Source organism: Peromyscus eremicus, chromosome 20, assembly GCF_949786415.1.
Source record: "Peromyscus eremicus chromosome 20, PerEre_H2_v1, whole genome shotgun sequence".
NCBI lineage: Eukaryota > Metazoa > Chordata > Mammalia > Rodentia > Cricetidae > Peromyscus > Peromyscus eremicus.
The window spans coordinates 4,438,383-4,465,907 of NC_081436.1; the positions used below are offsets into that span (position 1 = coordinate 4,438,383).

Genomic DNA, 27,525 nt, shown 5'->3' on the forward strand with positions numbered 1-27,525 from the left:
CGCAGCCCCGCCTCCGTAACCCGGAAGTAGATGATTCTCACGGAAGCCGGCTTTGGCCCTGCGGCTGCTCCTGTCGCCGCGGAGAAATTGTTGGAGCTGGCAGCCTAGGAATGGTGAGACCTCGCGGTTCGTCTCCTGGTGTTCTGAGTAGAGTTGGGGTGAAGTGGAGTTTCACAGTTGTGCCGCGGGGCACAACGCCCCCCCAACAAGATTTGGGGCCCCGCCCCGGTATCGCCCCGAAAAATCTGCGCATGCGTGAGTCTGATGGGGCTAGAAGCTGGCCTGCGGCGTTACGCATGCGCAAAGGTGACATGCTTGAAGTGGGGTGAGAATTGGCTGGGAGTTGGTCCCGGTTCGCTACCTCCAGCCGGTGCGGCTCAAAGCCAGACTGCGAGCGCACGGTGGTTAGTCGGTGCAGCACTATGAGCTGCAGAGCTGACTACATTCCCACTCCTCCCCAGAGTCCCTGAAGCAGACCTGGACCGACCCCTCACCTCGGGTGGGCTCTCGCGGGCGGAGGGGCGGAGGGACGGGAAGGAGGGCGAAGACTTGGCCCCAGTTGCTTGTGGGACTGGGCACCTTCGCCCTCTCCGGCGGTGCCCGCGGCCCCCAGCCGTAAGGCTACCCTACGGAGCAGGGCGAGCCGCGAGCGTCCTCACGGGCAGAGCCGGAACTTTGAGAGACACCCGCGTCCGAAGGGGCGGGGCCTGCAGACAGCCCACCAGGAAGTCTGCACCTGAGTTTGTTGCCCTTGGGTTAGAGGCGGCTCTCCCAAGGCGGTGGGTGGGTGTTCATTCACACAGTTCCCAAACCACTTCTTAGTCTTTTGAAGGTACCACCCACTTAAGCAGATCTGCGAGTGGAAGCGGGGAAAAGGTGCAGTAAGGCACGGGAGGTCTAGCCACCCTCCCCGGCTGCGGCCTGGGAGAAGGGTTGTGCTGTGATGTGAGCCACGAGTCCCTTGGCCCTTTCTGTTAGACAGTCAGGATGGTTCATTTGGGACTCGCTGGTGAAATTAGAGGGGTCTCTGAACCTAGTGTGTCTTCTGTCTGCAGCTTTTATCATACTCTCCAGGGTCTCAGTGACGTCCACATAGCTACTTACATTTTTTTTTTTATTATTTGAAGCAGGGTCTCACTTTATAGCCCTGGCTTGCTGGGTAGGCCAGGCTGGCCTCAAACTCGACAGAGATCCACCTGCCTCTGCCTCCCGGTACTGGGATTAAAGGTGGGAGTCATCACACCAGGTAACAGCTGCTGAGGAAGTGTAACTGAAGGTGGCGCTTTATGCCCCTTTCCGCTACGTGCGCCCTCCCTACCTTAGGAGGTAGGGAACGTGAGCAGGTCTAAGGAAGTGGGAAGTAGGTTAGAAACCTCAGCCTGAGGGAGCCTTATTTCTCCTTTGCAGACTCTCTTCTCGGCGTCTAAGCTCACTTGGTCAGAATCCTTGGATGAGCCTGTGGGACCGGTCCTCCTAGCCCTGTGGTTTGGAGCCAGTGGCTTTGGGACCGTGAGAGGATGGACAAAGGTAGTATGAGGGCAGGCCAGCTCCCCAGATGGCCGGGCACCAAGCCTCTGCTGATTCTACCCGGGCCGTGCGCAGGTCCTGGCTGGGCATTGCACACACACACACACACACACACACACACACACCCCGGGCCAGCACCACCCCACCCCACCCCCACCCCCACCCCCCCACCCCCGGCCAGCACCACCCCCCACCCCCACCCCCACCCCCACCCCCGGCCAGCACCCCACCACCCCACCCCCCACCCCCCCCACCCCCATCACCCCCCACCCCCCACCCCCCACCCCCCCCCCGGCCAGCACCCCCCCTGCACCTCTTAGCAGAGCCACTCTGTCTGACTTTCTGCCGAGCTGCTGCTCTTTGGCACGTTGCGTTTTGATGGCAGAGGGGGCAGTTATGCCCAGGGCCCGGTGTGTCAGCATCACCAGTCTGACCTGAGCACCACGTGCTCCACGATATGACATGCAGCACTGGGAGAACTGCCCTGCATGGAAGGTCTGGGCCAGGCCTCAGCCCAGATAGGATCTGGATGGTCAAGGAACTCCCAGCTTAAAACCTCAAGCCTCAAGGAGGCGGAAGGGACTGGCAAGGAGGAGGGCACTTGGGAAGCTTGAGTTCACACTTTCTTTTTTCTAGATTCCCAGGGGCTGCTAGATTCATCCCTGATGGCATCAGGCACCGCCAGCCGTTCAGAGGATGAAGAGTCCCTGGCGGGGCAGAAGCGAGCCTCCTCCCAGGCCCTGGGTACTATCCCTAAACGGAGAAGCTCTTCCAGGTAGTCTGGGTTCAGAGGGACTGGGAAGGGGAAGGCATGTGGGATTAGGTACCACATGCCTTCACCCTTGTTGAAAATGGCCATCTCAGCCTGACCTTTTCCTTCCCTTTCCCTGCCGGTCCCTCCGTGTGGTATTGAGGATAGGGGAGAGAGATGACCAGCCTCTGTCAGGGCTACAGTCTCTAGCTTGCCATCTCAGGACTCGGGTTTGGTTACTCCCTGTCCACTGAGCCAGGCACTGGTGGGAAGTGGAGGCAGCTGGGCAGTAGCTCCCACTGGGAAGCTGCTCTCTGGAGGTTGGGTGGGGACTGGCGGTTGACAGTGCAGGACCTCCTACAGGTTCATCAAAAGGAAAAAATTTGATGATGAGCTGGTAGAGAGCAGCCTGGCCAAATCCTCGACCCGGGTGAAGGGAGCCAGTGGAGTGGAATCAGGCCGCTGTTCGGGGAGCGAACCCTCCTCTAGTGAGAAGAAGAAGGTAAGGAACTGGGTATAACATGGGGTGAGGGAGTGCTGGAGTGTGTGTTTCCCCAGACAGATGAGGCTGGGAGGGGACCCAGCCATCCCAGCCCCCACTTGAGATCCCTCCCTCCTGTCTTCCTACTCCCTTTCCTGCAGATCTCCCTGCTCTGCCAGTGCATCCTGTATCACATTCGGTGTGGGAGGCAGGGAGCATGTATCTATTCTGGGAGCAGACAGCTTGTTCCCAGCCTTGCAGGGTGTAAAAATAACCCCCAGGTGGCATTGCTCTGGCCCCAGACAGTGCACCAGCCAGAGTAGTTCCCTGGTATCCTCCCCACCCACCCTCCATTCTCAGCCCGAGGGTACCACAGCGGAGAGAAGACCCCATCTGGTCAAGAGTTACGGAGCAGTGATCTGCTGGGGGTGGAGAGCTGAGCTCTCGGCCTGCTGCTGCCTGAGCTTGCAGCTGACGTGGTGTGTGCGCAGTCGGTCTGGGGCCAGCTTTCTGACACCAGCTCTGAGTTCCCTGGTCGTCCTGTACCCAGGTATCCAAGGCCCCCAGTACTCCTGTGCCACCCAGCCCTGCCCCAGCCCCTGGACTCACTAAGCGTGTGAAGAAAAGCAAACAGCCACTTCAGGTGACGAAGGATCTGGGCCGATGGAAGCCTGCAGATGACCTCCTACTCATCAATGCTGTGTTGCAGGTAGTTCACCCACCAACCCCACCATGGGCCTGGGGCTCCCTTCTCCCCCACCCTCCGAATCCCAACCCCCATACCAGCTTAGTAGGACCCTATGGCTTCCAAGGGAAGGGTTCTTCCCAGTGCTGAGGCTGGAGCAAACCGGTCTGGGTCTTGCAGACCAATGACCTGACGTCTGTCCACCTGGGTGTGAAGTTCAGCTGCCGCTTCACCCTCCGGGAAGTTCAAGAGCGTTGGTACGCCCTGCTCTACGACCCTGTCATCTCCAAGTGAGTGGGCTGGCTCCAGTAGGGGGAGGTGCTGGGGGCCACCCAAATTTGGAACTAGGTATAGGTTGGCCAGATTCTACCAGGGTCCAAAGGAGGGGCTTGGGAGGCAGGGCTGGGGGCCTTGTGTCCTCTGGGATAATTGGGGACCTGCCAGGTTTTACAGAGAAGCTCCTTCCTCTAGTTCCTCCTAGAGAAACAGCAGAGTCTAAAGGTAGAGAAAGCAGCGTAGGAAACAAATGCCCACCAATGGCCAGGAGCCCCAGGCCCACCAGTGTCACCTCTGGACTTTGCCACACTGGCCTCTCACAGTTCCTTCTATGAAGAGAAACTGAGCCCCTAGCGCTCGGGAGGCAGAGGCAGGTGGATCTCCGAGTTCCAGGACAGCCAGGGCTCCAGCCAGGGCTCCACAGAGAAACCCTGCCTTGAAAGACAAACAGAGAGAGGGAGAACTGAAACAAAAGAGCCCCAAGACCCTTCTGGTGTCAGCAGAGTTTCAATAAGCTCACGCACTAAGCAGCGTACTCCTCCTCGGTCACTTAATTCAGTGTCCTCGGAGCTGGGTTTGATGCTGAACGCCCAGCTCTCCTCCACAGCCCTGCCACCCGCCCACGTAAGCTGTAGCCGTAGCCCAGAGACACCAGAAAACAGGTTGGCCTCGGCTTAGGGAAAAGGGAGCGGTGGGCAGTGCTTAATGAGTGGCAGACAGCTTAGCCGTGGGCTGAGGAGGGGCCGGAAGAGGGTGCAGCTGGTCCCAGGAGACGTCTCGGAACCAGGCCTCTTTCCTGTTGGCTGGTTTGGAGCCCAGGTCTTCCTGTGTATACCTGGCTGATTTGGAGCTTATCTGTAGCCCAGACTGGCCTTGAACTTTGAGCAATCCTCCTGCCTCCATCTCCTGCAGGCTGGAATTACAGGCATGTGCCACCACACTTGAGTCTTTAGAGACTATGACTTCCATTTAATGAATTGCCTCTTCATTCATTGGACTGTGCCCTGATGCTGTGCTTAGCCTCAGGTTATTTCTACCAAGGACCTCTAGGCTTAGGAGCTCTAAGTCGCAAAGGCTTCTTGGTTTGGGGAGCAGGAACCCCAGATTATTTGACTCCCTCCTTTCAGCTCTGCCCTTCATTTCTTTCCATGAGCAGGCTGGCTTGCCAGGCCATGAGACAACTGCACCCAGAAGCCATTGCAGCCATTCAGAGCAAGGCCCTGTTCAGCAAGGCTGAGGAGCAGCTGCTGAGCAAAGTAGGATCGGTAAGGTTGAGGACTTGGACAGGGTACAAGCTGGACCACTTGGAAAACCACCAGTGGGGAGTCTTGCCTGCCCTGGTCTGCACACACATCAATCCAATGAACACATCTGTGGGGCCTTTGTGATGGGTCTTGGGAGAAACCATGCCTGGCCCCCTGGGTGACCCTTGCTTCTTCCAGTTCCTTGGGAGGGCTTGGGGACAGCAGTGGGGTGGGAATGAGAAAACTCTGGCATGAAGAGCATATTTCTCATCTCCAGACCAGCCAGCCCACCTTGGAAACCTTCCAGGACTTGTTGCACAGACACCCTGATGCCTTCTACCTGGCGCGTACTGCCAAGTCTCTGCAGGCCCACTGGCAGCTCATGAAACAGTATTACCTACTCGAGGATCAGACAGGTAACCCCCAGGAGCTGCAGCGTGAGCAGCCAGCTGTTGAGGTGTGAGCGTGTGTGAGGTGCTGAGGGTACAGTGTCCTGTGTTAGAGTCCACAGCTCCCTGCCAGTGTCCTCTTCACCTCAGTTTGCAGAAAAACAGCAGCACTAACCCTGCTTCCGTAGAGAGCTGCAGGGCCTTTGGCATCATGGGAAGGAAGCCAGCTTGCTTGGTCTCCTGGGCCACAAGTCTAAACAGCAGTTACTACTACTTCTTGTTCTAGGATCTTCTGTTTTTTCTTGACGTCTTTTGCCATCACATAAACAGGACGTTAGTTTATTATTTATAGGTAGCATTAAAAATGGAGCAAACTGGGAGTGTCCTCTCTGTTCACTCTTCCCGTGTTGGGGAAAGACACAATGACTCCGTTTGCACCCCGCTCCAGCGCCTTGTTCGTGGACCAGGGAGTCTGTGTTGTCGGGTAGCTTAGGACGAGGACTCCCCAGTGGGACTTCATAGCTAGGACCCCATCTTCCTTCTTCCCCAAGGACTGGAGTGTCTTCTGCCACTCCCTCGTCCTCGAACTCCCCCTCTCTGGGGGACAAGTGCTAGGAGAGCCGTCTGGGTAGGCTGCAGGAGGCCTGTAGGAGGCTGGTGACCCGGGGTCTGGGGTCTGGCCGAGGCACACTCTTCTTGCCTGAATCCACCACCTGCTGCAGCGTGCACCACTCTACCATAGCTCCTCACATGGGAAGGTCAAGTCCTTTACTGCATTGGTGCTCCTGCAGCTCTGGTTCCAAAACACAGCCTCCTCCAGGAGGATTGTGGACGATCCGTCCACTGGCTTCAGTGGGCCCAGGGGCTTGCTGCCTTACCCATGACCGTGTCCTCATGGAGAACGTTTGCTAGGTGACATTTATTTTTACTGTTTTAAATCCAGCTAGTCTTTTGTTTGTCAAGACAGGGTTTCTCTGTAGCCCTGGCTGTCCTTTAACTCACTCTATAGATCAGGCTGGCCTTGAACTCAGAGAGATCCACCTGCTTCTGCCTCCTGAGTGCTGGGATTAAAGGCATGCACCACCACCACCCAGATTCCCCTCCCCCCGACCCCCCCAGATAGGGTTTCTCTGTGTAGTTTTGGTGCCTGTCCTGGAACTCACTTTGGAGACCAGACTGGCCTCAAACTCACAGAGATCCGCCTGGCTCTGCCTCCCGAGTGCTGGGATTAAAGGCGTGCGCCACCACTGCCTGGCAAGTTTTTTTTTTTTTTTTTGAGTCATGGTTTTCTACAGCCCAGGCTGACCTCCTGCCTCCATCTCCCAAGAACTGGGATTCTGGGTTTGTGCCACCAGATCCTGCTTCTTCTGTTGTCATTTTGGAAATGGTTCTATCCACTGAAAGCTTATCTTAAGGTTATATAATTTTTTCCTCCAAGAGGCTCTGTGTGGGAACTTGTTTCTCGTTGCTTAGAGCCGGGTGTCCCCAGGATCAGCTGGTTTCCTTAGCCGCAGGTTAGTCACACGTCTCATGGATTTCAGGTGGACCTGATGGAAGGCAGCCTGGTGGAGTGACCAGAGAGCCTAATACTCTGCCCCCCAGTCTCCTGCCTCCTGCGCAGCCCCCCACCCCCGGCCGGTAGCTGCCCTGCTGCAGTGCACCACTGCAGTCTCGGCACAGCTGGCCCCGAACCACGAGGGCTTGTATTCTGTTCATTCTCAGCAGAAGCAGTCGGAAACGTTCACAAAACAGTGTTTTTCCAGAACATACTCAGTGGGCTCTAATATTAATTATCCTGCTCCGTTTCATCTTTTGAAAGCAATAAAGCTAATTTCATGGCCCATAAGGAGGTCATTCCTCAGACTGAAGTGGAAGCAGCTCTGTAGGCCCGGGCTTTCCCATGGTGCATACCTCTCAGGGTGGCCAAAAGGCTGGGGGTGGCTTGGGTCCTAGCTGTGCCCCAGCCTCTGCCCTCTGATACGTGTCCCCTCACGTGTACAGGGGAGCCGAGCAGCCCTCCCTGATTAGTTTGAGACTTCATGAGTGAGCCTGCCATATCCCACAAGCCCATGCAGGTCAGCTATGGTCCCCTGGTCTTGAACCACCTCTGTCCCAAGTTAGGTGGCAGGGGGCCTGTGTCAAGTCAGAACCCCCGACTTGGGACTGTGCTCCCTCTGGCTCTGGCTCCAGAAGGCTCGCTCTGTCCTGGCTCCTGGCTCTCGGCTCACCCGGCTGTCGTGGGCGGCTGGGGACCAGGAGCCGACATTCACACTCTCTGTTGTCTGTTCAGTGCAGCCGCTGCCTAAGGGGGACCAAGTGCTAAACTTCTCTGACGCAGAGGACCTGATTGACGACAGTAAGCTCAAGTGAGTTCCTGGAGAGGGTTGGCTCCAGTTTTCGGGCACACCGGGCTGCCCAGCAGACACAGCTTCAGTTGCAGCTGCTGGGCCTAGCCACCCTGCTACACCCTCTCCTCTGGGGGCCGCTTCAGCTCACTGCCTTCCCCTTTTCCCTACCCCAGTCCCAGGGCTAGGCCAATGCGTAAACAACTCCTGAGCCCCTTGGCTGAAGAGCCTGGGGTGCCCTAGTGGGCCAGGTCCCAGGGCCTGATAGTGGGCCTGATTCATCCTTTTCACCACTCAGGGACATGCGAGATGAAGTCCTGGAGCATGGTAAGTCTGCCCTGCTGGGGACAGTGGGCTTGGGAGCTCTTGCTGAACTGGAGGGACCAGTTCAAGGGGCTGGTGGCGTCAGTGTCTCTTCACCTCACCTCAGAGCTGACAGTGGCTGACCGGCGCCAGAAACGGGAGATCCGGCAGCTGGAGCAGGAGTTGCATAAGTGGCAGGTTCTGGTGGACAGCATCACAGGTGAGGAGCCTGGGGACCAGATGGCACGCTCCGTGGCATTCTTTGTCCCGTGAGCCCTTTCCTTGCCTGTCTGGGCATGCCGTTTGCTAAGCCCATTGCCTGTCTTCCCTACCCCAGCTCAGGGCTGGTCTTGTCTGCTTTGCTGACCCTGCTCTTCTCTCAGGCATGAGCTCTCCGGACTTCGACAACCAGACTCTGGCCGTGTTGCGGGGCCGCATGGTGCGATACCTAATGCGCTCTCGTGAGGTGAGACAGGCCGTCACTGTTCCCACCCTGCCTAGGCTCCCTCCTCTGTTGTCCCTTTCTCTGCCCAGTCCTTGTTTTCTCATCTCTCCCTGTGCCGGCCGTCACCTCCACCATTTTCCCAGATCACCCTGGGCAGAGCAACCAAGGACAACCAGATCGATGTGGACCTGTCTCTAGAAGGTCCAGCCTGGAAGATCTCCCGAAAGCAAGGTATACACCCTCCTGCCACTCCAGCAGGGAACAGTAGGGGGACCTCCAGCCTCTCACTGGCCTTTCCAGCCCTGGGCCGTGTGCCTAGAGAACCCTCGTGGACTCGTGAGCAGGCTCACGGAGTTGGTGCTTGGAGAGCTCTACCCAGGGGTCTCAAGCGCCTGCAAGTGCTCACCCCAGGAGGCGGAGCGGCACTTAGTGCTCTCTTCCGGGTGTCTCCATCTTGTCGTTAATTTTCCTTTCTGTCTCTACAGGTGTCATCAGGCTGAAAAACAATGGTGACTTCTTCATTGCCAATGAGGGCCGGCGGCCCATCTATATTGATGGCCGGCCTGTGCTGTGTGGCTCCAAGTGGCGGCTTAGCAACAACTCTGTGGTGGAGGTGAGTTGGGGATGGAGAACGCCAGGGTGTGTCACCTGGTGCGGTCCTGTCCCACCTCTGTCCTGAGCTGTCCTTCTCTCTCCTGCCAGATCGCCAGCCTGCGATTCGTCTTCCTCATCAACCAGGACCTCATCGCCCTCATCCGGGCTGAGGCTGCCAAAATCACACCACAGTGATTTTGCCCGGGTAGCAGAAACCAGGGCATTCTCTGGCCTCAGTTTCCCCTGTCATTCCAGCTCCCTTGAGCTGGGAACTCAGGCTCCTGAAAAACCCTTCCACCCAGAGTGGGTAGTGGAGGCCCAACTGCTGGCCCATTGATTTGAGCCGCGGAGGCAAGGTGGGATCACCACGGGGAAGCCAGGAGAGGCTGGGACCCCTGTGCCTCCCCAGAGCCAGAGCCCCCACCATTGCCACATCACTCCTGTGTCTCCTTGGATCAGCTTTAGACTCCTCCTTTTTTGTTTTCTTTTTGTAAATAAAACGCACCAAGTTCCAAAGTAGTTTCTTTTATTTTTTGTGTTTTTTAATATAAAAAACATGAGGACAGGTGGAGACAGGCACATGCAAGGAATGGCAGACCCCTCCTTGTCCTCAGGCCTCTGCCCCCATCTGGTGGAGGGGAACAAGCAGGTCAGTGGAGCAGAACCTGTGGACCCCTCGTCTGGGGCCTGCCTGAGGCTCCAGCTCACCCTCGGAGGCCGGCCTAAGCTTCCTCCCTTCTCGGGCTCCCTGCCCTGAGCCAGCGGGCAGTGTGCAGCTGTGAGGCGAGGCAGAGCCCAGGTGGCGGGTGAGTGCAGTCCTGATCTCCACAGCAGTCAGACCCCTGTGCCTTCTTCCTGGCTCCACTGGACTGTGCCGGGACCGTGGCAGCCAATGAGCACCATCTCTAGGCTGTGGGGATCCCAGGGCAGGGCGCGGCTTCCTGACCCCGGAGGGGGCTCTCCAGTACTGGTAGCCTCAGCCTGGCTCACAGGTGCTGGGGTCCCAGTCCTAGCCCCTTCCTCAGAAGGAGGGGGTGATGCTGGGGTGCTCGGCTCAGAGCAGAGGTCTCCAGAGCCAGGGGGCTCCGAGTCTGAGGTGGAGGTCCATAAAGCTGTGGCTCGAGGCCAAGGGGAGCTCTGAGATGCAGGGGGGCCCCATGGCCAGGGTGCCATGAGGGGAGGAGGGTGCCCTGGACGAGGGTGCGGCCAGGTCCCACTCAAGACAGAACCTGCCGGGGGCTGCAGGCAATAGGAGGATGCCCCGGTGTCCACACGCAGGGGCTGTAGGAGCCCAGAGGCAGTGGCTGGGCATGGCCCCTCTCCTGGTGCCCGGGGACACTGGCCTTCTCCTTGGGGCACCAGGATAAGGTGCACAGCCTGGCGGAGTGACTGCAGCCCCTCTCGCATCTGGAGCACCTGTTCAGACAGCTCCACCACCTTCGGGGGAGAGGTCACAAGGTCAGTCGGGCAGCCATCTCAGCAGGCCGGCTCCTCCCTCCCTCCCGGCTCCCATCTCGTCCACCCACCGCCTGCCGCAGCTTGTCCAGTGTGTCCGCGCTCCTTGTCTCACTGGGCCCTGAGGGGACGGTGAGCAGGCCACTCTCTGTGGAAAGGATCGGGTTGTCAGCCAGAGCTGCTAAAAGACCTACGGTTTAGGGTGCAGGCCTGGCCTCTTGGAACACTGACCTGGCTCACCCAGCTCCCTTCTGGCCTTGGTCAAGTTGTTCAATTTTGCCTCAATTGTCAGCAGCACGAAAACCCCAACCAGCAGCCCTGCATAACACCGCCCAGAGCTCCCCTCCCTGCCGGAAACTGTCCCTGTGTGGGACAGGATGAAATAGTCTTGGGGCCCATGGTGCTCTCAGATCTACGAAGCCAGGGCTGGTCTTGAGCTCTGTCTGCCTCTACCTCCCTAGTGCTAGCATTATGGGCATACACCACTATGTCTAGCTGGAAGTTGTTCTTTGTATCTGTCCCTCATTCTGTCCTAGAGGATGTGCCGTCCCTCTGTCCACTTTCCAGGCTGCCTGTCTTACCCAGGGCCAGCTTCAACCCTGTCTTTCCAGCCCTCTCCTCCCAATCAGACAGACATGTGCTAAGGGCGTTGGGAACATTCTCTAATTGACATGCACAACAACCCATTTTATAGACGGGAAGCAGGACCCAGACACTGGCTGAGCTTATGCTGTTAGAAGGCTGACAGGGCAGGCATCCAAGCCTTGCGTCACAGTCACCACCAGCCCAGCCCGTGAGGGCATCCAGGCTCCTGCCAGTTCCTCTAACATCAGGCTCAGACACCACAGTGCTTGACATCTGTGAGGAAAACGGGGTGTCCACCAACACTCTCTTGTACCTTGTCCCGGAGAGGGGCTGCTGCTACATTCTGGGCCAGACTGACCCACTCGGAAAGAGAACTTGTGCTGGTCAGAGCCACAGCCATCCTCAATGCCATCTACGACCCTGTGGACCCCACAAACCAACAAATCAGACGATGGGCAGCCACTGTGGTGTCGGGATGGGATGTTCCAGTGTTCACCAGCTGCAGAAGCTCGGCTAGCTGGGGGACCTGGACAGCCTGAGAAGCTAGCACACTCCCCTTTCCTGGGAGCTTGCATTTTAGCTGAAGAGTAAATTGGAGTAACAAAACAGCAAGAGTTCAGGGTAAGCTACCCCCTAGCTGGTAGTGGCTTGGCAGAAATCAGGGAAAGCTTCTCGGAGGAGATGTACTTGGCCTCTGAAGGCTGAGTGGATGAAGATGGAAGGATGGGGGCTGGAGGGATGCCCCTGAAGTTAAAAGCCTGTTCTGTTCGTGCAGAGAACTCACATACAACAGCTCACGACCACCTGGGGTCCAAAGCCCTCTTCTGGCCTCTGTGGGTACCTGCACTCATGTGCACAGTCCCCTGCCTCCCCCCATTAAAAATAAAATCTTTTCTTAAATATGAAAATGTGAAGCCAGGCATGGTGCACATATGTAGTCCCAGCGCTCAGGAGACAGAGGCAGGAGGGTGACACAGTGGAGGACAACCTGGGTTACATAGTCTCGACACCCAGGACAGGGTGCCTAGCTGGGCCTCTGTCCTGCACGTCACCGCAATCCCACCGCCGTGAAGTTCAGGGCCAGCTCACCTGGGGCTCAGGTCTGGGGGTACATTCCATGGCATGGGGGGCAGCCGCAGCCCATCTAGGGTCCGTGGATGAGCAGAGGGGCCAGCCTCGGGCTTAAAAACCCCTGCCCTACTTGGCCGCCCTCTGCCACCTAGACGTGGCCTGGGTGCAGTTCGACGTGGGGACAGCAGTTTGGCGGCTGAGGAGGAGGAAGTGCAGCCAGGTGACAGCAGGGGACTGGAGGGCTCATCTGCCGGGGCTGGTGAGACTGTGTGTCCCTGCTCCCCGTCCGTCTCCTTCTCCTCCAGTGTGGACATGAGGGTGTTGTCACCACTCAAGGAACTGGTATCCACCTGGGGACAGAGGGGACAGGGATTCAACATGGACGGCCACTGGTGTGTCTCACCACCTACCAAGGCCCAGGAAAGAACCCAGGCAGAGGAAAATGGCCTGGCGGAAGTAACCAACTGCACTGTTGCCATGACAAAATCACCAAGCCACGGAGAAAATCGTCCCCCAAATTCCACCCATATGCGGATATAATGCCTCTCTCCTTGGTCCTTCCCACTAACAGGACTCTACAGTGTGTGCTAGTGATGATCTGAGACCCCCAAGACCTCTGTGGTGGTTCAAACGAGAGACGCCCCAACAGTCTCAGGCATTTGAACAGCTGGTCTCCCTCTGATTGATGGCACTTTTGGTGAGGTTTAGGAGGTGTGGCTTTGCGGGGTGAAAGCAGGTGGGCTTTGAGAGGAAAAAGGAAAGTCTCTACGCCTTCCACTTCACTCTCCACTTCCTGTCTGCAGTAAGGATGTGAGCTTCTGCTCCTCCCCTACGCTTGCTGCGTAGTCCCTCCGAACCGTGAGCCCAGACAAGCCCTTCTTCCTTCTGTAAGTTGCCTTGGTCATGTTCTGTCAACAGGAAAGTAACTAATACACCCTTGGCACATGCTGTTTAACGAGAAGGGGCAAGGGCCTCCACAGGGCCCTGTCCAGAAGCGGGCTCCAGGGCCGATGCCGTCTCTGACCACCCTCCATCTGCAGCTTACGGGGTTCTGCGGGTTAGTGACTACACGGGATTCCGCGGGTCAGTGACTACACGGGGTTCCGCGGGTTAGCGACTACACGGGGTTCCGCGGGTTAGTGACTACACGGGGTTCCGCGGGTTAGTGACTACACGTGGTTCCACGGGTCAGTGACTACACGGGGTTCCGCGGGTCAGTGACTACACGGGGTTCCGCGGGTTAGTGACTACACGGGGTTCCGCGGGTCAGTGACTACACGTGGTTCCGCGGGTCAGCGACTACACGGGGTTCCGCGGGTTAGCGACTACACGGGGTTCCGCGGGTCAGCGACTACACGGGGTCCCGCGGGTCAGTGACTACACGTGGTTCCGCGGGTCAGCGACTACACGTGGTTCCGCGGGTCAGTGACTACACGGGGTTCCGCGGGTTAGTGACTACACGGGGTTCCGCGGGTTAGTGACTACACGGGGTTCCGCGGGTTAGCGACTACACGTGGTTCCGCGGGTCAGCGACTACACGGGGTTCCGCGGGTCAGTGACTACACGGGGTTCCGCGGGTCAGTGACTACACGGGGTTCTGCGGGTCAGTGACTACACGGGGTTCCGCGGGTCAGTGACTACACGTGGTTCCGCGGGTCAGTGACTACACGTGGTTCCGCGGGTCAGTGACTACACGTGGTTCCGCGGGTTAGTGACTACACGTGGTTCCGCGGGTTAGTGACTACACGTGGTTCCGCGGGTTAGTGACTACACGGGGTCCCCTCACAGTGGACCTGGTTCTGGTCGGACCCCAGTATGTCAGATAGGACAAAGCTGGACTGGCTTGTTTTTGTTTTGTTTTGTTTTTTGAGACAGGACCTCTTTATTATTTCGCCCTGACTGTCCTGGAACTCATTACATAGACTGGGTTGGCCTTGATCTCACAGAGATTCACCTGTCTCTGCCTTCTGAGTGCTGGAATTAAAGAAATGTGCCTGGGCTGGAGAGCTGGCTCGGATGTTAAGAGCACTGGCTGTTCTTCCAGAGGACCTGAGTTCAATTCCTAGCAACCACATGGTGGCTCACAACCATCTGTAATTAGATCTGATTCCCTCTTCTGGTGTACAGGAAGACAGAGTACTCATGTACTTAAAATAAAAAATAAATCTTTAGCCGGGTGGCAGTGGCGCACGCCTTTAATCCCAGCACTTAGGAGGCAGAGCCAGGCAGATCTCTGTGAGTTCGAGGCCAGCCTGGTCTACAGAGCAAGATCCAGGACAGGCTCCAAAGCTACACAGAGAAAGCCTGTCTTGAAAATCAATCAATCAATCAATCAATCTTTGAGAGAGAGAGAGAGAGAGAGAGAGAGAGAGAGAGAGAGAGAGAGAGAGAGAGAGAGAGGTGTGCCACTAAGCCCTGGCTTGGACTGACACAGTGATGTGAAAGGGCTGAGTGTGGATTCCTGCCCTGAGGTGGGGTGTGTGTGTATGTGTGTGTGTGTCTTTCACACAAGCCCACACTTCCCTCTTTACTCCCCCAACTTTGTTCACTTCCTCTGCTCCCTGACACCCCAGCCCCTCCACGCACACACCCTGCACCCTCACCTCTGCAGAGACGCCTCCAGCCCCCAGGTTGTAGCTGAGCTCCCCTCGGAGGCCTCGGCTAAAGCGTGGGGCAAACTCCGGGTACAGGGCGAGGCTCTCGTGCAGCCCAGCCAGCTGCAGACACTGGAGGACGCAGTACGTCAGCCCCTTCACGTCGGCATTGGCTTTCACCACTTGCTCCCGCTGGGGCAGCTCACAGCCGATCAGATCACCCTTCCCTGAGGAGGAGAAGCCAAGGTTAGCAAGTCACTAGGGGAGGGGAGATGGGCTGATAGAGGGAAGCATGAAAGCCTGGCTGTGGCATGATCCCCAGGTCTCGCTGGCGCACGCGCACACACACACACACACACACACACACACACACGCACACAGGGTGAAGGACACTGGGATCCAGGCCCTCAAGCACTTGAAGGGGCTGAAACCTCTGCATCTAAGCAGGATGTCACCAATTCCTGTGGTTCGCAGACAGGTTGTTAATTAGACTCCCCTGGGGAAATTAGACCAGTCAGACTGTCCGGGCCCTGGCCTGACTTTCACAATCTGGTTTTCTTAACGGCCCGAGGGTGGTTTGGATGCGGCTTGTCCATGAACCAGTATCCGTGTGGCACCCTGCATGGCATGGTGAAAATGTCAGGTGGCTGTGCTGCCATTGCCCCTGGTCTGAACTGCCTGCTCCACCCTGTGGGGTGGGGTGGGGAGCGCCTTGATCTCACTGGGAAGGGTTTTCCGGTGCTAGGCTGAGAACTACCACCTGGCTGACAGCAACTATAAAATGACGTAGTGTCCTGCAGCCGCAGGGATGCTGGGTCGGGGAGGGTCTTAGCATCACACCCGGGGTCTGTGGCCCTGGTGGAGAGGGTCGAGTGAGTCGATGTTGGGAAGCACCGGACAGAACCGACTCACTTCCTTGAATTCCTCTCTCTTGGTCCCGCATGCTCATCCCCACGGGCAAAAAGGCAGCTCGGCCCCTGTCAGAGCAGCCAGGTGACTGGAAAGATTGGAAAGGACCAAGAGGGTGGCTGCCAGTCAGCACCCAGGGAGCCCAGAGGCCTCTAAATGTCCGTGGGGATTTGCTCATACAGGAGTGCAGAATGCACCTCACTTAAGTTTTCTGTTCTTGGCTCAAGGCCCCCTGGATCCTTTGAGAGCCGTGTGGATTACAAAGAGATATTTTTAGGAGGGAGTTGTCTTTTGTGTCACCTGAAATAAGATAGGTGTCATTTTGTCCTCATCAAAGAAGTGACAGAAAATGAGAACAGGACTAAGGACAAAGCCATCGGCAACCAGAGACCCTGCCACTGGCACCTGGGCCACAGCCTCCAGGCTCAGCCCATCCAATTGTCATCCTCTACGAGAGGTCTCGGAGCACTTGGCTGCATCCCAAACAGGCTGGGGCCAGAACCACTGCTGTTGACTACAGGGCCAGACTCATCTCGCCAGGAGCCAGCTGGATGCACCTGAATGCCCAGCTGAAGAGGCAGGTGGGAGGCTGGGACAAAAGCAAAGCAGAAACCAGGTCACAGCTGGGCACATGTACTCCCAGCTCTCAGAGGCTAAAGTAGGAGCCGGCAAGTTCAGGGCCAGACTGGACAGCACAGCGCACACAGAACAAGACACGCAGTGCTCCAGCAGGATCGGAGCCAGGAACTCATGCGGCCATTTGGAGCTACCCAGTGACCACCTCGACAATTCTGCTCTCACTAGTCTGTGGCTGTCACACTTTGTCTTTCCACCCTCCTAATTTCTCCAGCTCACTTCCTCAAGGGTTCCCAGCCACACCTGTCCCTCAGTTCCTCAAGGGTTCCCAGCCACACTTGTGTGGTACAACTCTATTTTCCTTATTTATTTATTCTTTTGTTTCTCGTCTGCTTTTTGAAACAGGGTTTCATTTATCCCAGGCAGAGTTCACTATGTAGTCTAGGGTGACCCTCCTGCCTCCACCTCCCAAGTGCTGGGATTACAAGCATGTGTCTCCACACCTGGCTTTAGGTCATGCTGGGGGTTGAACCCAGGGTCTTGTGCTCTGCTCGCTGGGCCAATCCTGCACTCACTAAGCTGCATCACAGGGCTTGCCTGTCTGCCTTCTTCTCTCCCTCTCTCCCTCCTTCCCCCCTCTCTTCGGATTCCCCTTTCTCTCCCCACACTGCACCTGTCTTTCTGGTTATGTTGCCTAGGCTGGTTTACAACTCCTGGGCTCGTGATTCTCCTGCCTCAGTGTTCCACCTGGCTTGGACTCCAAGCACATGCCATGCTACCTGGCCATGACTCCCTTTTCTCAGTTCCAGTACGAACTTGGTCTAGGCTCGGAAGCTGCACTCACGAAAGATGGAAAGAGCTAAGGCTTTCACAGTCCGTCATCTTGTTCCAGCTCTGAGCCCCCCGGTGGTATTTCTCTCTTCCACCCTCCTCCTCAAGGAGGTGGCAATGAGCACCAGGAGCTGCCGGGGTGTCCAGTGTCACACCACTACCTTCTGTGTTCTTCTGCGTCCCACCCCTCTGCGTTCCGGCTGTCCCCACAGCAAGGACTTGATCGTGACCTGGTCATCTCCTCCCTTCCACCTGGTATGTGAACCCGCCCGGATTATCCAGGCTGGTCTGGGTTCCTTGCCCTCCAGGGTTGCCCCCAGAGCCTCCCACACCTGCACAGCTCAGCTCCTTTACTGGCTTTTCCTAAGTGCAGGCCTGTGCTTCCCAGAGCTCTTGGACGTGCTTTCCTGGCGCCTGCGTGCACACCCGGCCCTCCTGAAATGCTTCCCTTCTGTGGCCCTCGCTCTCCCAGGGCACCTGGCAGACCACGTAAGAACTCGTGAGATTTAGTCAGGCAGCTGGGTCCCAGCCGCACCGGCCAACGCCTGGCTGCTTCGAGTTTCTGTGCTCCGTTCCCTTCTGTGTGAAATGGGAACGATAATGTTTCTGTAATGCTTTCTGTGGGTTTCCAGAGTCTTGGCATGGAAGGGCTGGGCAGACCGTCCTCTGTGAGACTCTTGTGCTTAGCACTGCCCCCTCTACAGAGGTGACCCCACGCCCTCATTTAGGACACTGACGTCTCACGTCCCCTCTTTCTTCAGCCACAGGAAGGGTGTGCTCTGCATCTGAGTGAGTCTACCTGCCATGCAGAGGCTAGGCTCCGCTGTCACACATCTGGGCTTCGGGCCTGCTGTGTCCTGTCCTCTTTTTTTTTTTTTTTTTTTTTTTTGGTTTTTCGAGACAGGGTTTCTCTGTGTAGCTTTGCGCCTTTCCTGGAACTCGCTTTGGAGACCAGGCTGGCCTCGAACTCACAGAGATCCGCCTGGCTCTGCCTCCCGAGTGCTGGGATTAAAGGCGTGTGCCACCACCGCCCGGCTGTCCTGCCCTCTTTCTACCCTCCTAGAGTACTGTCCTTTGCACTTTTCTCCACTGCTCCTCCGTCCCATCATGCACTGGCTCTCCTTCAAAGCCAGACTCCTCACTGGCCTCATCCTAGGAAGAGCCTCCAGGTTGCCATCTCCCGCTGTGTTGCCAACTTGTGGTCACTTCGTCTTGGGCTCTGGTTGCTTCTGACTCCATCCTGCCTGTTTCTCCCCTCAGTGGCTTTGTATGCACCCCGTCTCTGATTCCCGCCCCCCTGCAGAATGGCCGTGGATTCCCTAGACACAGGCGCCCCCAAGCACCCTTTCCCCCCTCACACAAACCTAGAATGGCCAGCACGGTGCCACCTTTGAGGACCTCCATGGACCCCGAGCAGACAAAGTAGAGGGCCTGGAGAGCATCGCCTTGGTGAATGAGGTACTCGCCAGGCGTGCAGAAGGCAGGCCTCAGCGCCAGGGACAGCGCCCGCAGGCAGCCGCGGCTCGCCGCCTCGAACAACGGCAGCTGCAGGACCTCCTTGTGCAGGTGCATGGCGATGTCCGCTCGAAGCTCATCCGGGAGGCTCTGCAGCAGCTGGAGGCAGGCAGTGGGGGAGAGTTAGGGGAACAGAGGAGGAGGCCCCTTCCAATCAGCTGCTCTCCACCACTTCCAACCTCAGGAGCAAGGGGGGAAATGGAAGGAGGCCTGAGCCTCCTGGACAGCACTAGGGTGCGCAGGATGCAGTCAATGGCAGAAAGCTCTTTGCAGCCCCCTCCTCCCTGCCCCTGGCCTCAGACTCTGATGTCAGTGAGCACAGAACCCACAGACCCAACTACGGTTCTGCTCTGTCTCGTGTGTGGGTGCTGTCCCTGCAAGAGAACCGGGAAAACCACACTCCTGCATTTCCTACCCACCCACACCTCCACTCCTAATCGTTGAGACCAAGCACAAACCCCTTGAGGAAGCAAAAGTCTAGAAGGAGCAGCCCAGGAGGCCACCACACCTCAGTGGTGTCGATGCCATTGTTCACAGCCCAGGTAGCTTGGAAGTACTCAAGCATACGCTGCTTGAGGGGCTTGGGGATGCGGTGGATGCGGATGTAGTCTCGCAGGTCCCGGGTGCGGCTGTGGTACAGAAAGCGGCGAGCATACATGCGCTGGATGATGGCCGTCACGTTCCCAAACACCACTGCATGCATCAGGGCTGGGGAAGAGTGGAGAGGAAGGGTCACCTCCAGGCCTGGCTAGCAAACCTGGCCTCTGCTCCCTGCCTGTCCCCATGTTCCTAGGTGGGGTGCGTGGGTGGGCATCTCTCCCAGCCCTGGACTGGTGGACCGCCAAAGAACCTGTAGTTCTGGGGACCCTGAGAGAGGTCGGCACAGAGGGGCCCAGAAAGCCACAGCCCAGCCTCACCTCCAATAAGCATGGTGCAGATGGAGAAGATCTTCTCAGTGTCTGTGTTAGCGGACACATTGCCGAAGCCCACACTGGTAAGACTGCTGAGTGCGAAGTACAGGGAGGTGATGTAGGCGCTGCGTAGGGACGGGCCACCCAGAAGCTCCAGCCCAGTCCCATTGGCTTCGCCGCCGCTGCTGCTGCTCCTGCTGCTGCTGCAGTTTTCACTCTGGCCCGAGCTGTTCCCTCCTTCTGAACTCTGGCTCACCAGGTAGTAGGGGGTCTCCAGCCTGCGCGCCAGCTCCTGCAGCCAGCCTGGGGAGGGGGAGGGGGGCTGAGAGAGCAGGACCGTCCTGCTGCTCTCTCTGAGGGTACAGGTGTACTAGCCGGCACCCTGAAAATGGGGGACATGCAGAGGCAGGCCCACCCCGTGGCTTCTGCCACCTTTTCTCTTCTTTGCTAACACAGCACATCCTTATCTGTCCCTTCGACTCTCAGCACGGGAGACAGGCTGCCGGGCTCCACAGCTGGTTCCTGTTGGCGCCCTTGGGAGAGTAAGGAGAACCACACCCATGTCTCCAAGGCTGCTGTCAATCTCACAGAACGCATCCAACAGGAGGAGAGAGGTGGCCAAGAGGCTGGGGGTAGGAGTGAAATCTCACTGCATTTTAGCCTCAGCCTGGTCCCCAAGTTTGGATGGCTGAGGCTGCCTCCTCTGCCCTGTCCGCTCACACTATTTTTTCTCTGTCCAAGCCATTGCGTACTAAAAACCCTGCTCCTGTCCATCCAGCAATACCCTGACCCTCAACCTCTCAAACCACTCAGTCTCACATATGCTGTCACCAACATGCCCACATAGGCCACTGAGGTGCCACACGTGCCCCACACAAGGCAAGGGCACACGTGTAAACACTGTACAGATGTCCAGCCACAACCGTGCCCACTTGCACTGAAAAGGCCTGTGTGTGCCTGAAAGACTAATAACCACAGGTGACTGGACACTGGCACATGGGCAGGGCCAGGGACACACTTGTACACAGATGGGTCATATATACCTGCGTACTCACACGGGCATGTACGCTCACACCCAGAACCCCCCCCCCCCCCCCAAACAGACTTCCTCGCACACTCATGGCCGGGATGGCTAAACTTACCCAGTCTTCTCCGGACACTGGAGAAGAGAGCCAAGTGCAAGTTCACAAGGTCAACACACAGCCCCTGTGCCACACTCCCCCCAGCTTGTTTTTGCACCATGGCCTTGGAGGTCCTCATCCCCTCCTCTCATCCACACCCATTCCCCCAGTGGCTGAGCGCACACAGTGCCAGGGCTCCACAGAGGGGCAGAGGTTGTCCTGCAGGATAGGAGCTACACCAGATGAGAGCCACAGGACGGGGGTTAAACCGAAGGGCCACTGGGCAGGGGCTCAGCAGCTCCCTGGAAGAGGAGATACGTGTGCTTAACCTTAAAAGATAGGGAGGGCATTTTTTAAAAAGCCTGCCTGCTCTCTCTCTCTCTCTCTCTCTCTCTCTCTCTCTCTCTCTCTCTCTCTCTTTCTTTCTCTCTCTCTCTTTCTCTGTCTCTCTTTCTTCTTTCCTTCCTTCCTTCCTTCCTTCCTTCCTTCCTTCCTTCCTTCCTTCCTTCCTTCCGTATGAGCACGTGTCATGGTGTGCATCTGGAAATCAGAGGATAACTCCTCCTACCATTTTGGCCCTGGGGAGTGAACTCTGGGTTGCCAGGCTTGGAAGCAAGTGTCTTTACTCACTGAGCCATCTTGTGTGGACTCAAGACCAAGGGGGCCTGGATCAGTTGCCGAGAATGGGGTTCACCTGGGAATTTAATGCTTCAGGGCCACTTGGAGGTGAGCTGGAGACAGGGTTGGGGTGGTTGCTGACCCCAGAGCTGCCTGTACTACAGACTCCCCCTGGGAAAGGCAGGTGCCAACGAGCTGGAGTGTCCCTGTTTCCTCATGCTCAGCAACTAGCGGGCTCAGGGGAGCCGCCAAGTGGGTCCTCTGGGCACACACCGTCTCCATGCACCTGGCGAGGAGAAGGTTCACAGGAGCCTCAGCATCTCTTGGGGAACCAATCAGAGCAAGTTCTAAGACTGACCGGTGACCCCACTGAGGTCACTGGAAATGAGAGGTCACCCAAGCAGCTGGAAACTCAGCAACTGTCGGTTACTGAGAAGCTGACAGGGGCCTGGAGGTGTGGAAGAAAGCTGTGCTCAGACTGGGGTGCGCCAGACGTTAGAACTGGCTGGAACAGGACGGTTAAATGAGAAGGGTGAGAGCTGTAGCTTCCTTACGGCAACATCATGGGCTGGCGGAGCGGGGAGGTAAATAAAGCCTGTCTGGAGTATCTGGGACTTGGAGGGGCGGGGGAGAGGGGCTCATCCTAGGGCCATACCTCACACAGCAAGAGTGTGGCTGGCTGTGAGGGGCTATAGCCTTACTGGGGTTCGGCCCGAGACAATCACCACAACCTTGTGGGTGACGTGGAAGGTGAGGGCAGCACCGCACAGCAAGAGTTAAGATCGAGTGGGTGGTGAGTGGAAGGAGGAGCCGGAGCAGTGGAGGTGAAGGGAGGGAGGGGGATGCTGGGAAAAAAGCTGCTTTTTAGGCTCAGGGAAAACGTGGATTCAGATACACATGAAAATGGAGGTGACAAAGGGGGGCAATGGCCTGGAGAACCCATGGGGACAAGCTTCGAAGAAGGTGGTATTGTAGGAAGCCATGAGGCCAGCAGGTCTTCCTTCCTGAAGCCTTGCACAGCTGGGTAAGAGCCCGAGAAATGCGATCTAGGTCTGGCCATCAGGAGGGCACTGTGGGTGACTGGGACTCCCCAGACAGTCCCTGGGCTGTCCCCCCATGGTGGTGGCCATCACACACATGCACACCCTTCCTCTGACATTCCCACGTGCAGACGGTCACATCCTGGCATCTGCCATCCTTCCTCTGGCATGCAACCCTCCTCTCAGCCTGCTGTACCGATCTCAGGCAGCTCGGATTCGCTGCTCTCAATCTCCTGTTGGCCGATGTAGAACCAGACGCAGGCCACCCAATGGGCGAGGAGCGCGAACACAGCCATGAGCAAGGTGAGCACCACGGCGCTGTACTGTGAGTACCGGTCCAGTCTGGGCAGCAGGCGCAGAAGACGCAGCAGCCTCACGGTCTTCAGCAGGTGAGCCCCGACGTACTAAGATTGGGGGGGAAGGGAGGTCATCCCAGGCCAACGCTGGCCCGGCCTGTCTCAGCCCAAAGCTCACCACCCAACCCAGCCACACTGACCACGTTGACCTTGAAGGCGTGTAGTAGGTCAAAGGGCAGCGCGGCTATGACATCCAGCAGGAACCAGGTGGTGACGTAGTGGAGGCAAATGGACTTCGGGGCAAATACCACCTGGCCTGACTTGGACACAAATGTGGTACGAAAATTCAGCACAATATCTGTTGGAAAACAGGCAGGCATCAGCAGGATACAGCTCTTTCCCACTGGGCACCTACCTGTCCAATGCTTGGTCCTGCCCCAGGCCCTTCCTATCAGTGGCCTGACTAAGCTTTGTGTAACTCTAGCATGCGCACATGGTTATACCCATTTCACAGAGGGAGAAACCAAGGCTTGCCAAGGCTATTCCCAGCTCAGGGCTCTAGAACACTGTATGGGCAGAGATACCTTTGGAATACAGGATTGGCAAACAAGGGAGACACTTGTGAGGCACTGGAAACCATTCAAAGAAGGATCCCTCCAAAAACTGCAGGGGGGCTGGCCCTGAGTGGAGCATCAGGCACACATTACACATACCGAGGATGAAGAGAACCTCCACAGCCAGGTCACAGACACTGGGGGGACCACGGGCAGCACTGGGCTCCCGTGCCGTGCTCACACACACGCTGTACGGCACGGTGACAGCCACGTAGAGTGTGGCAAGCAGGATGAAGCCATCCCAGGTAGCTCTCAGGGCCCCACAGTGCAGCAGGATGAAGGGTGACTTCCGGATGGCAGCGACTTTATATTCAGGCAAATTTGGCTTTTCTCCAAACACTCCCTGAGCGAGGAGGCGCAGGTCCAGGTAGAGAAGAAAGGACATGGGCAGAAGCTAAGTCAGGAGAGTGTCTAGGCGAGCATTCATCTCCTTCCTCTCCCTGCACTCTCCAAGTGGCCCTGACATGGGCCTTATTTATAGACCAGAAGGCTGAGGACAGGGAAGAGCCAGCAACTTAGCTGAGGCCAAACAATTGCTTAGGAGTAGAACCAGGATTGAACCCAGACCACACGACTCCAAAGCCAAGGAGTTCTTTTAGACCTCTGATGGGTCAGACATGACATATGCCCTCTCTCGGTTCCACCCACAACCAGGATTGAACCCAGACCATACGACTCCAAAGCCAAGGAGTTCTTTTAGACCTCTGATGGGTCAGACACGACATATGCCCTCTCTCGGTTCCACCCACAAAGGGCTGGTGGGACCTGAGTAGTTTCTGGGCATTCTCTCTGAGATGGCTTAGCTCCCCTCAGCCTGTCCTACCCTGTCCCCAACCCAAACACGCACCCAGGTGCTCAGCCTACCTTATTGAGCTTGTGTTTGCCCTTCGGCTGCTTCTGCAGATGGCCGGAGAGGTGATAAAGGACAGCTCGGCTCCGCCGTCGATTGGCGTTAAAGCCTTTGCTTCCCGCCCGGCCATATCGGCGCCGGCCGCCACCTGCAGAAAAAGAGGGTCCCTGTGACGGTAAACTATAGGATCCCGGGTATAGGACTCTAGCTGCTAGTCTGTGGACTGATCTGGCTCGTTGACCCTTTTGTCTATTCAGAATGAGGGGTCAGGCATGCCTCACTTCACTGGGTCACTTGTCAATCAGAGCTGTGCCGTCCTGATACTCAGGACACCAGTTCCAGGATCAGCTGCTGGTCATGATCCAGCAAGACAAGAAAAGGAATCAATGGAGAAAGTCCGGGAGAGGAAGTTTCTAAGAGGGTCTCAAAATGCAGAGCCAGTGGGACGCTGGCCGCAGAGGTGAGTTCTAAGAAGCCCAAACTGAAGATTGACACTTGAGAAGAGGCAGACCCAGGGCTGAGTGAGGATAGAACAGTAGGAGTGGACTGAACTCCCAGCATTCCTAGAGGGCAATGAGACCTCGGACCAGTGTCTAATGCCAGCTCTGTGGCCTGGGAAGCCTGGCTCAGCCCTTGGAGGGGGCTTTGCCCGGGGCTCGCCATCAGGCATGCTGTGTAGAAAGGGGCCAGGTGAGCCTGTGCGCAGCACCATTAGTTAGCGGGGAAGGGGGCGGTTCCTAGACACAGGCAGAGTTTGTTTACTCTGTAACACTGATTTGACAACCTCAACTTTGTTTCAACTAGCCTATTTGGACAAGATTCCCATCCCAGAGTATCAAACACAGCGCAACACAGGCCACTCTGTCAGATAGAGTGGGACTCAGTGAACGCAGGAGGGGTTGGGGGTGTCACAGCCCCGGCAGGGCCAGAGGTACCCAGTGTCCAAGCCTCGGCATCTAAATCAACACGGATAGCACCCACCTCTCTCCTTCCAGTTGTCAGGGCCTCCTCGGTTCTTGGTATCGCTGATGTCCTTGTGAGAGACCAGGAAGAGGGCCACCTCCCCCTTCTCATTTTTTATAGGTATCACATCCAGGAGACACCAGAATGGAAGCCCTAGGCAGAGAGAGAGACTTAACCACCTTCCATTCTCAACGCTCCTCAGGTGACAACGGAGCTTCCTGGGGAGGAGCAGCTGTGTGGCTTCATTGAGGACAAGGCTTGGGAGACCGAGAGCAGACAGGACCGCCAGACACGCTAGGATGGGGGTGCTTCCCCCCGCTTCTGAATATGAGAAACTCAAGTAAGTGGATGCTGAGAGCAGATCAAGGGTGATGATGGGGAGGAGGCAGGACAAGGGGTGGGGGCAGAGGAAGGGACTGGAGAGTGGGCGGGTGCATGGGAAGAGAGGGACAAGGAAAGGCAGAGAGGCCGTGAAGTGGGTGCCCAGCCCACCGAGGTGGCAGGGACGGTGAGGTAAAGTGGTACCATGGTGCTTACCGCTCTTCCGGTACAGGATCAGTTCAGCCTTGAATTCTTTGTGTTCATCGAGGGCCTTGCGGATCTGTTGACGGACCAGCTCACTGGTGTCTGGTCCATAGAGGAAGGAGCAGGCACAGCCCCGCTGCATGACCTCAGCCCTGGAGAAGCCGGTGAGGTCACAGAAGCCATCAGAGCAGTAGACCACAGGGAAAAGCCCTGCCACCTGGGCGTTGCCCAGCACGAAGTTACTGTCTGCAAGAGAACACCTCTCAGAGGAAAGCGTGAACTGAAGGGCACCTTCACCTACCAGCCTCGCTTTTCAAAATACCTGCAAAAACCACCAAAGGGTGGGTCTTTTATACCCCAGGGATGCTGTGTGGACTGGCCAAGACCTGTTTATGAATGAGACTTAAGCATCATCTGTGCGTCAGTATCCTCAAGGGTCAACTCCCGGCTGAATGTGTGTTTGAAGATGAGCACATGTCAATGCAGTCCTGCATGGGCCCTGTACCCTGGGGAGTGTGTCCTGAGCAGTTTGAATAAGGGGTGGGGTTAGGGAGTTCCCAAAGACTGCACCTGCTCTAGGCACCATCTCTCTTCCTGCCAGGCTCACCCACCAGTTGGATAAGTAGGTTGGCTGTATGGCTCCTCCTCATGGAGACCCACTCGATCTGGGATCTGTCCAGGCCACTGTCCAGCCTAGGCTGTGTTTGCACCCTCCCTGCATGCCCTGGCTCAGGAACTAGTGAATGCAATCAAGAATGGGGGTGTATGCATAGTGACTGAACAGAGCCTGGAGCCAAGCATGTATTGGGGAATCAGAGGTGCTGAATCAGCAGGCTTCAAGCCCAAAACAGATGGAGAAGTCTGGGGTGGGGGGAGGGAGAGCTCAGTGATGAGTTCCTACCGGCTGTCTACAACAGGAGCGAGGATGCTAGTTAGGACTGGGAAGCCCCACGGGCAGTGAGAGCGGGGAGGGACCCTGTTTTTGTTTCTCTGTGTTCGGAGCCCAGGGACCCAGAATCTGGGAGCTCAAGTTGCCTTTTCCAAACTTCCCCAGTCCTGATGGGAGTCCCCAAGCTCGTCTTTGGGGCTGGGTGGGCATTCCAAGCGATGTGTTTAGGCTGTGCGATGGGCTTGCACACACAGTATCTGCTGAATCCCGCCTACTCTATCTTCCTTTGCAAATCTTATTTCTAAATCTGGGTTTTGAGTCCTCTGCGCTGTCCACCGGCCCTGGTTCTGCACTTCACCGGACTCGGCCCTTGCCACAGCGCCAGGTCTGAGGAGGAGATGGGCTATTGACTCATCCCGAGCCCCGCACCTAGGGACATCTGCTAGCAGTGTTGACCCTGAAAACCTCCGGGAAACCTTCAGTGACTGGAAGGAGAGGATGGCCCCAGCTTCAAGAGGGGCGAGGAAGAGGGGAGACCGGTGGGCGCCAAGCAGCAGGTGGCAGTTCGGACAGTGGACTACTCCCCGGAAGCTAGGGGGCTAGGGCCTGACTCACGCGTCCCGTCGAAGCGCGTGGCGATGGTGTCCAGGAAGGTGTTCTGCGGCGCCAGGAGCCCCCGCATGGCCGGCATCTTAGGCGGCGGTGGCCGCCCGCCCCATCCCTCCGGGGCGCGGGGACTCAGCGCCGGGGGAGGGCGCCTGGCTCGGCCGCCCCCCGCCGGGCCCCGCGCCCCCTAGAGTAGCCGTCGGGGGGCAATGCCCGGCCCAGGCTCGCAGGCCCCACCAGCGGCTGGCGCGCGAGGGGGCGTCCGCGCCGTCGGGGCTGGGCGCATGGCGCGCGACCCCTCGCCGCCGCCGCCCACGGATTCCGGGCTGCAGGCCCCGCGGCCACCGCGCACTCGGCACCTTCCGTCCGCCCGCGGCTCCCGTTTCGGCTGGCGGGGTGGCTCCCGCTCGGGCTCGGCTCGGCGCCGGGTCCCCGCAGCTCCCTCCGTCTGTCGGGGAGAAGCAGCAGCCTACCTCCCGCACCGCCGCCTGCACCGGGGTAACCATGGAGACGGGG

At 57.5% G+C, this 27,525-nt stretch overlaps 2 protein-coding genes across 2 annotated transcripts; one reads left to right on the plus strand and one right to left on the minus strand.

Annotated features, from left to right (window-relative positions):
• Positions 1–9,559, plus strand: Mcrs1 (microspherule protein 1). Its single transcript, XM_059246919.1, has 15 exons — positions 1–113; positions 1,408–1,527; positions 2,164–2,302; positions 2,642–2,780; positions 3,310–3,468; positions 3,625–3,734; positions 4,877–4,985; positions 5,242–5,380; positions 7,644–7,719; positions 7,997–8,025; positions 8,129–8,221; positions 8,385–8,467; positions 8,590–8,677; positions 8,932–9,059; positions 9,149–9,559. The coding sequence occupies exons 2-15, from the start codon at positions 1,518–1,520 to the stop codon at positions 9,233–9,235; spliced, it is 1,389 nt and encodes a 462-aa protein (XP_059102902.1). The 5' UTR covers positions 1–113; positions 1,408–1,517; the 3' UTR covers positions 9,236–9,559.
• A 35-nt stretch (positions 9,560–9,594) lies between these two features.
• Kcnh3 (potassium voltage-gated channel subfamily H member 3) lies at positions 9,595–27,196 on the minus strand. Its single transcript, XM_059246918.1, has 15 exons — positions 27,019–27,196; positions 25,527–25,760; positions 25,008–25,142; positions 24,041–24,174; positions 23,276–23,519; positions 22,763–22,920; positions 22,463–22,670; positions 19,494–19,790; positions 19,085–19,284; positions 18,426–18,675; positions 14,755–14,972; positions 12,170–12,501; positions 11,394–11,500; positions 10,567–10,643; positions 9,595–10,477 (listed from the first exon to the last, which is right to left on the minus strand). Exons 1-15 carry the CDS (start codon positions 27,092–27,094, stop codon positions 9,875–9,877), a joined length of 3,273 nt encoding a protein of 1,090 aa, XP_059102901.1. The 5' UTR covers positions 27,095–27,196; the 3' UTR covers positions 9,595–9,874.
• Positions 27,197–27,525: the final 329 nt, after the last annotated feature.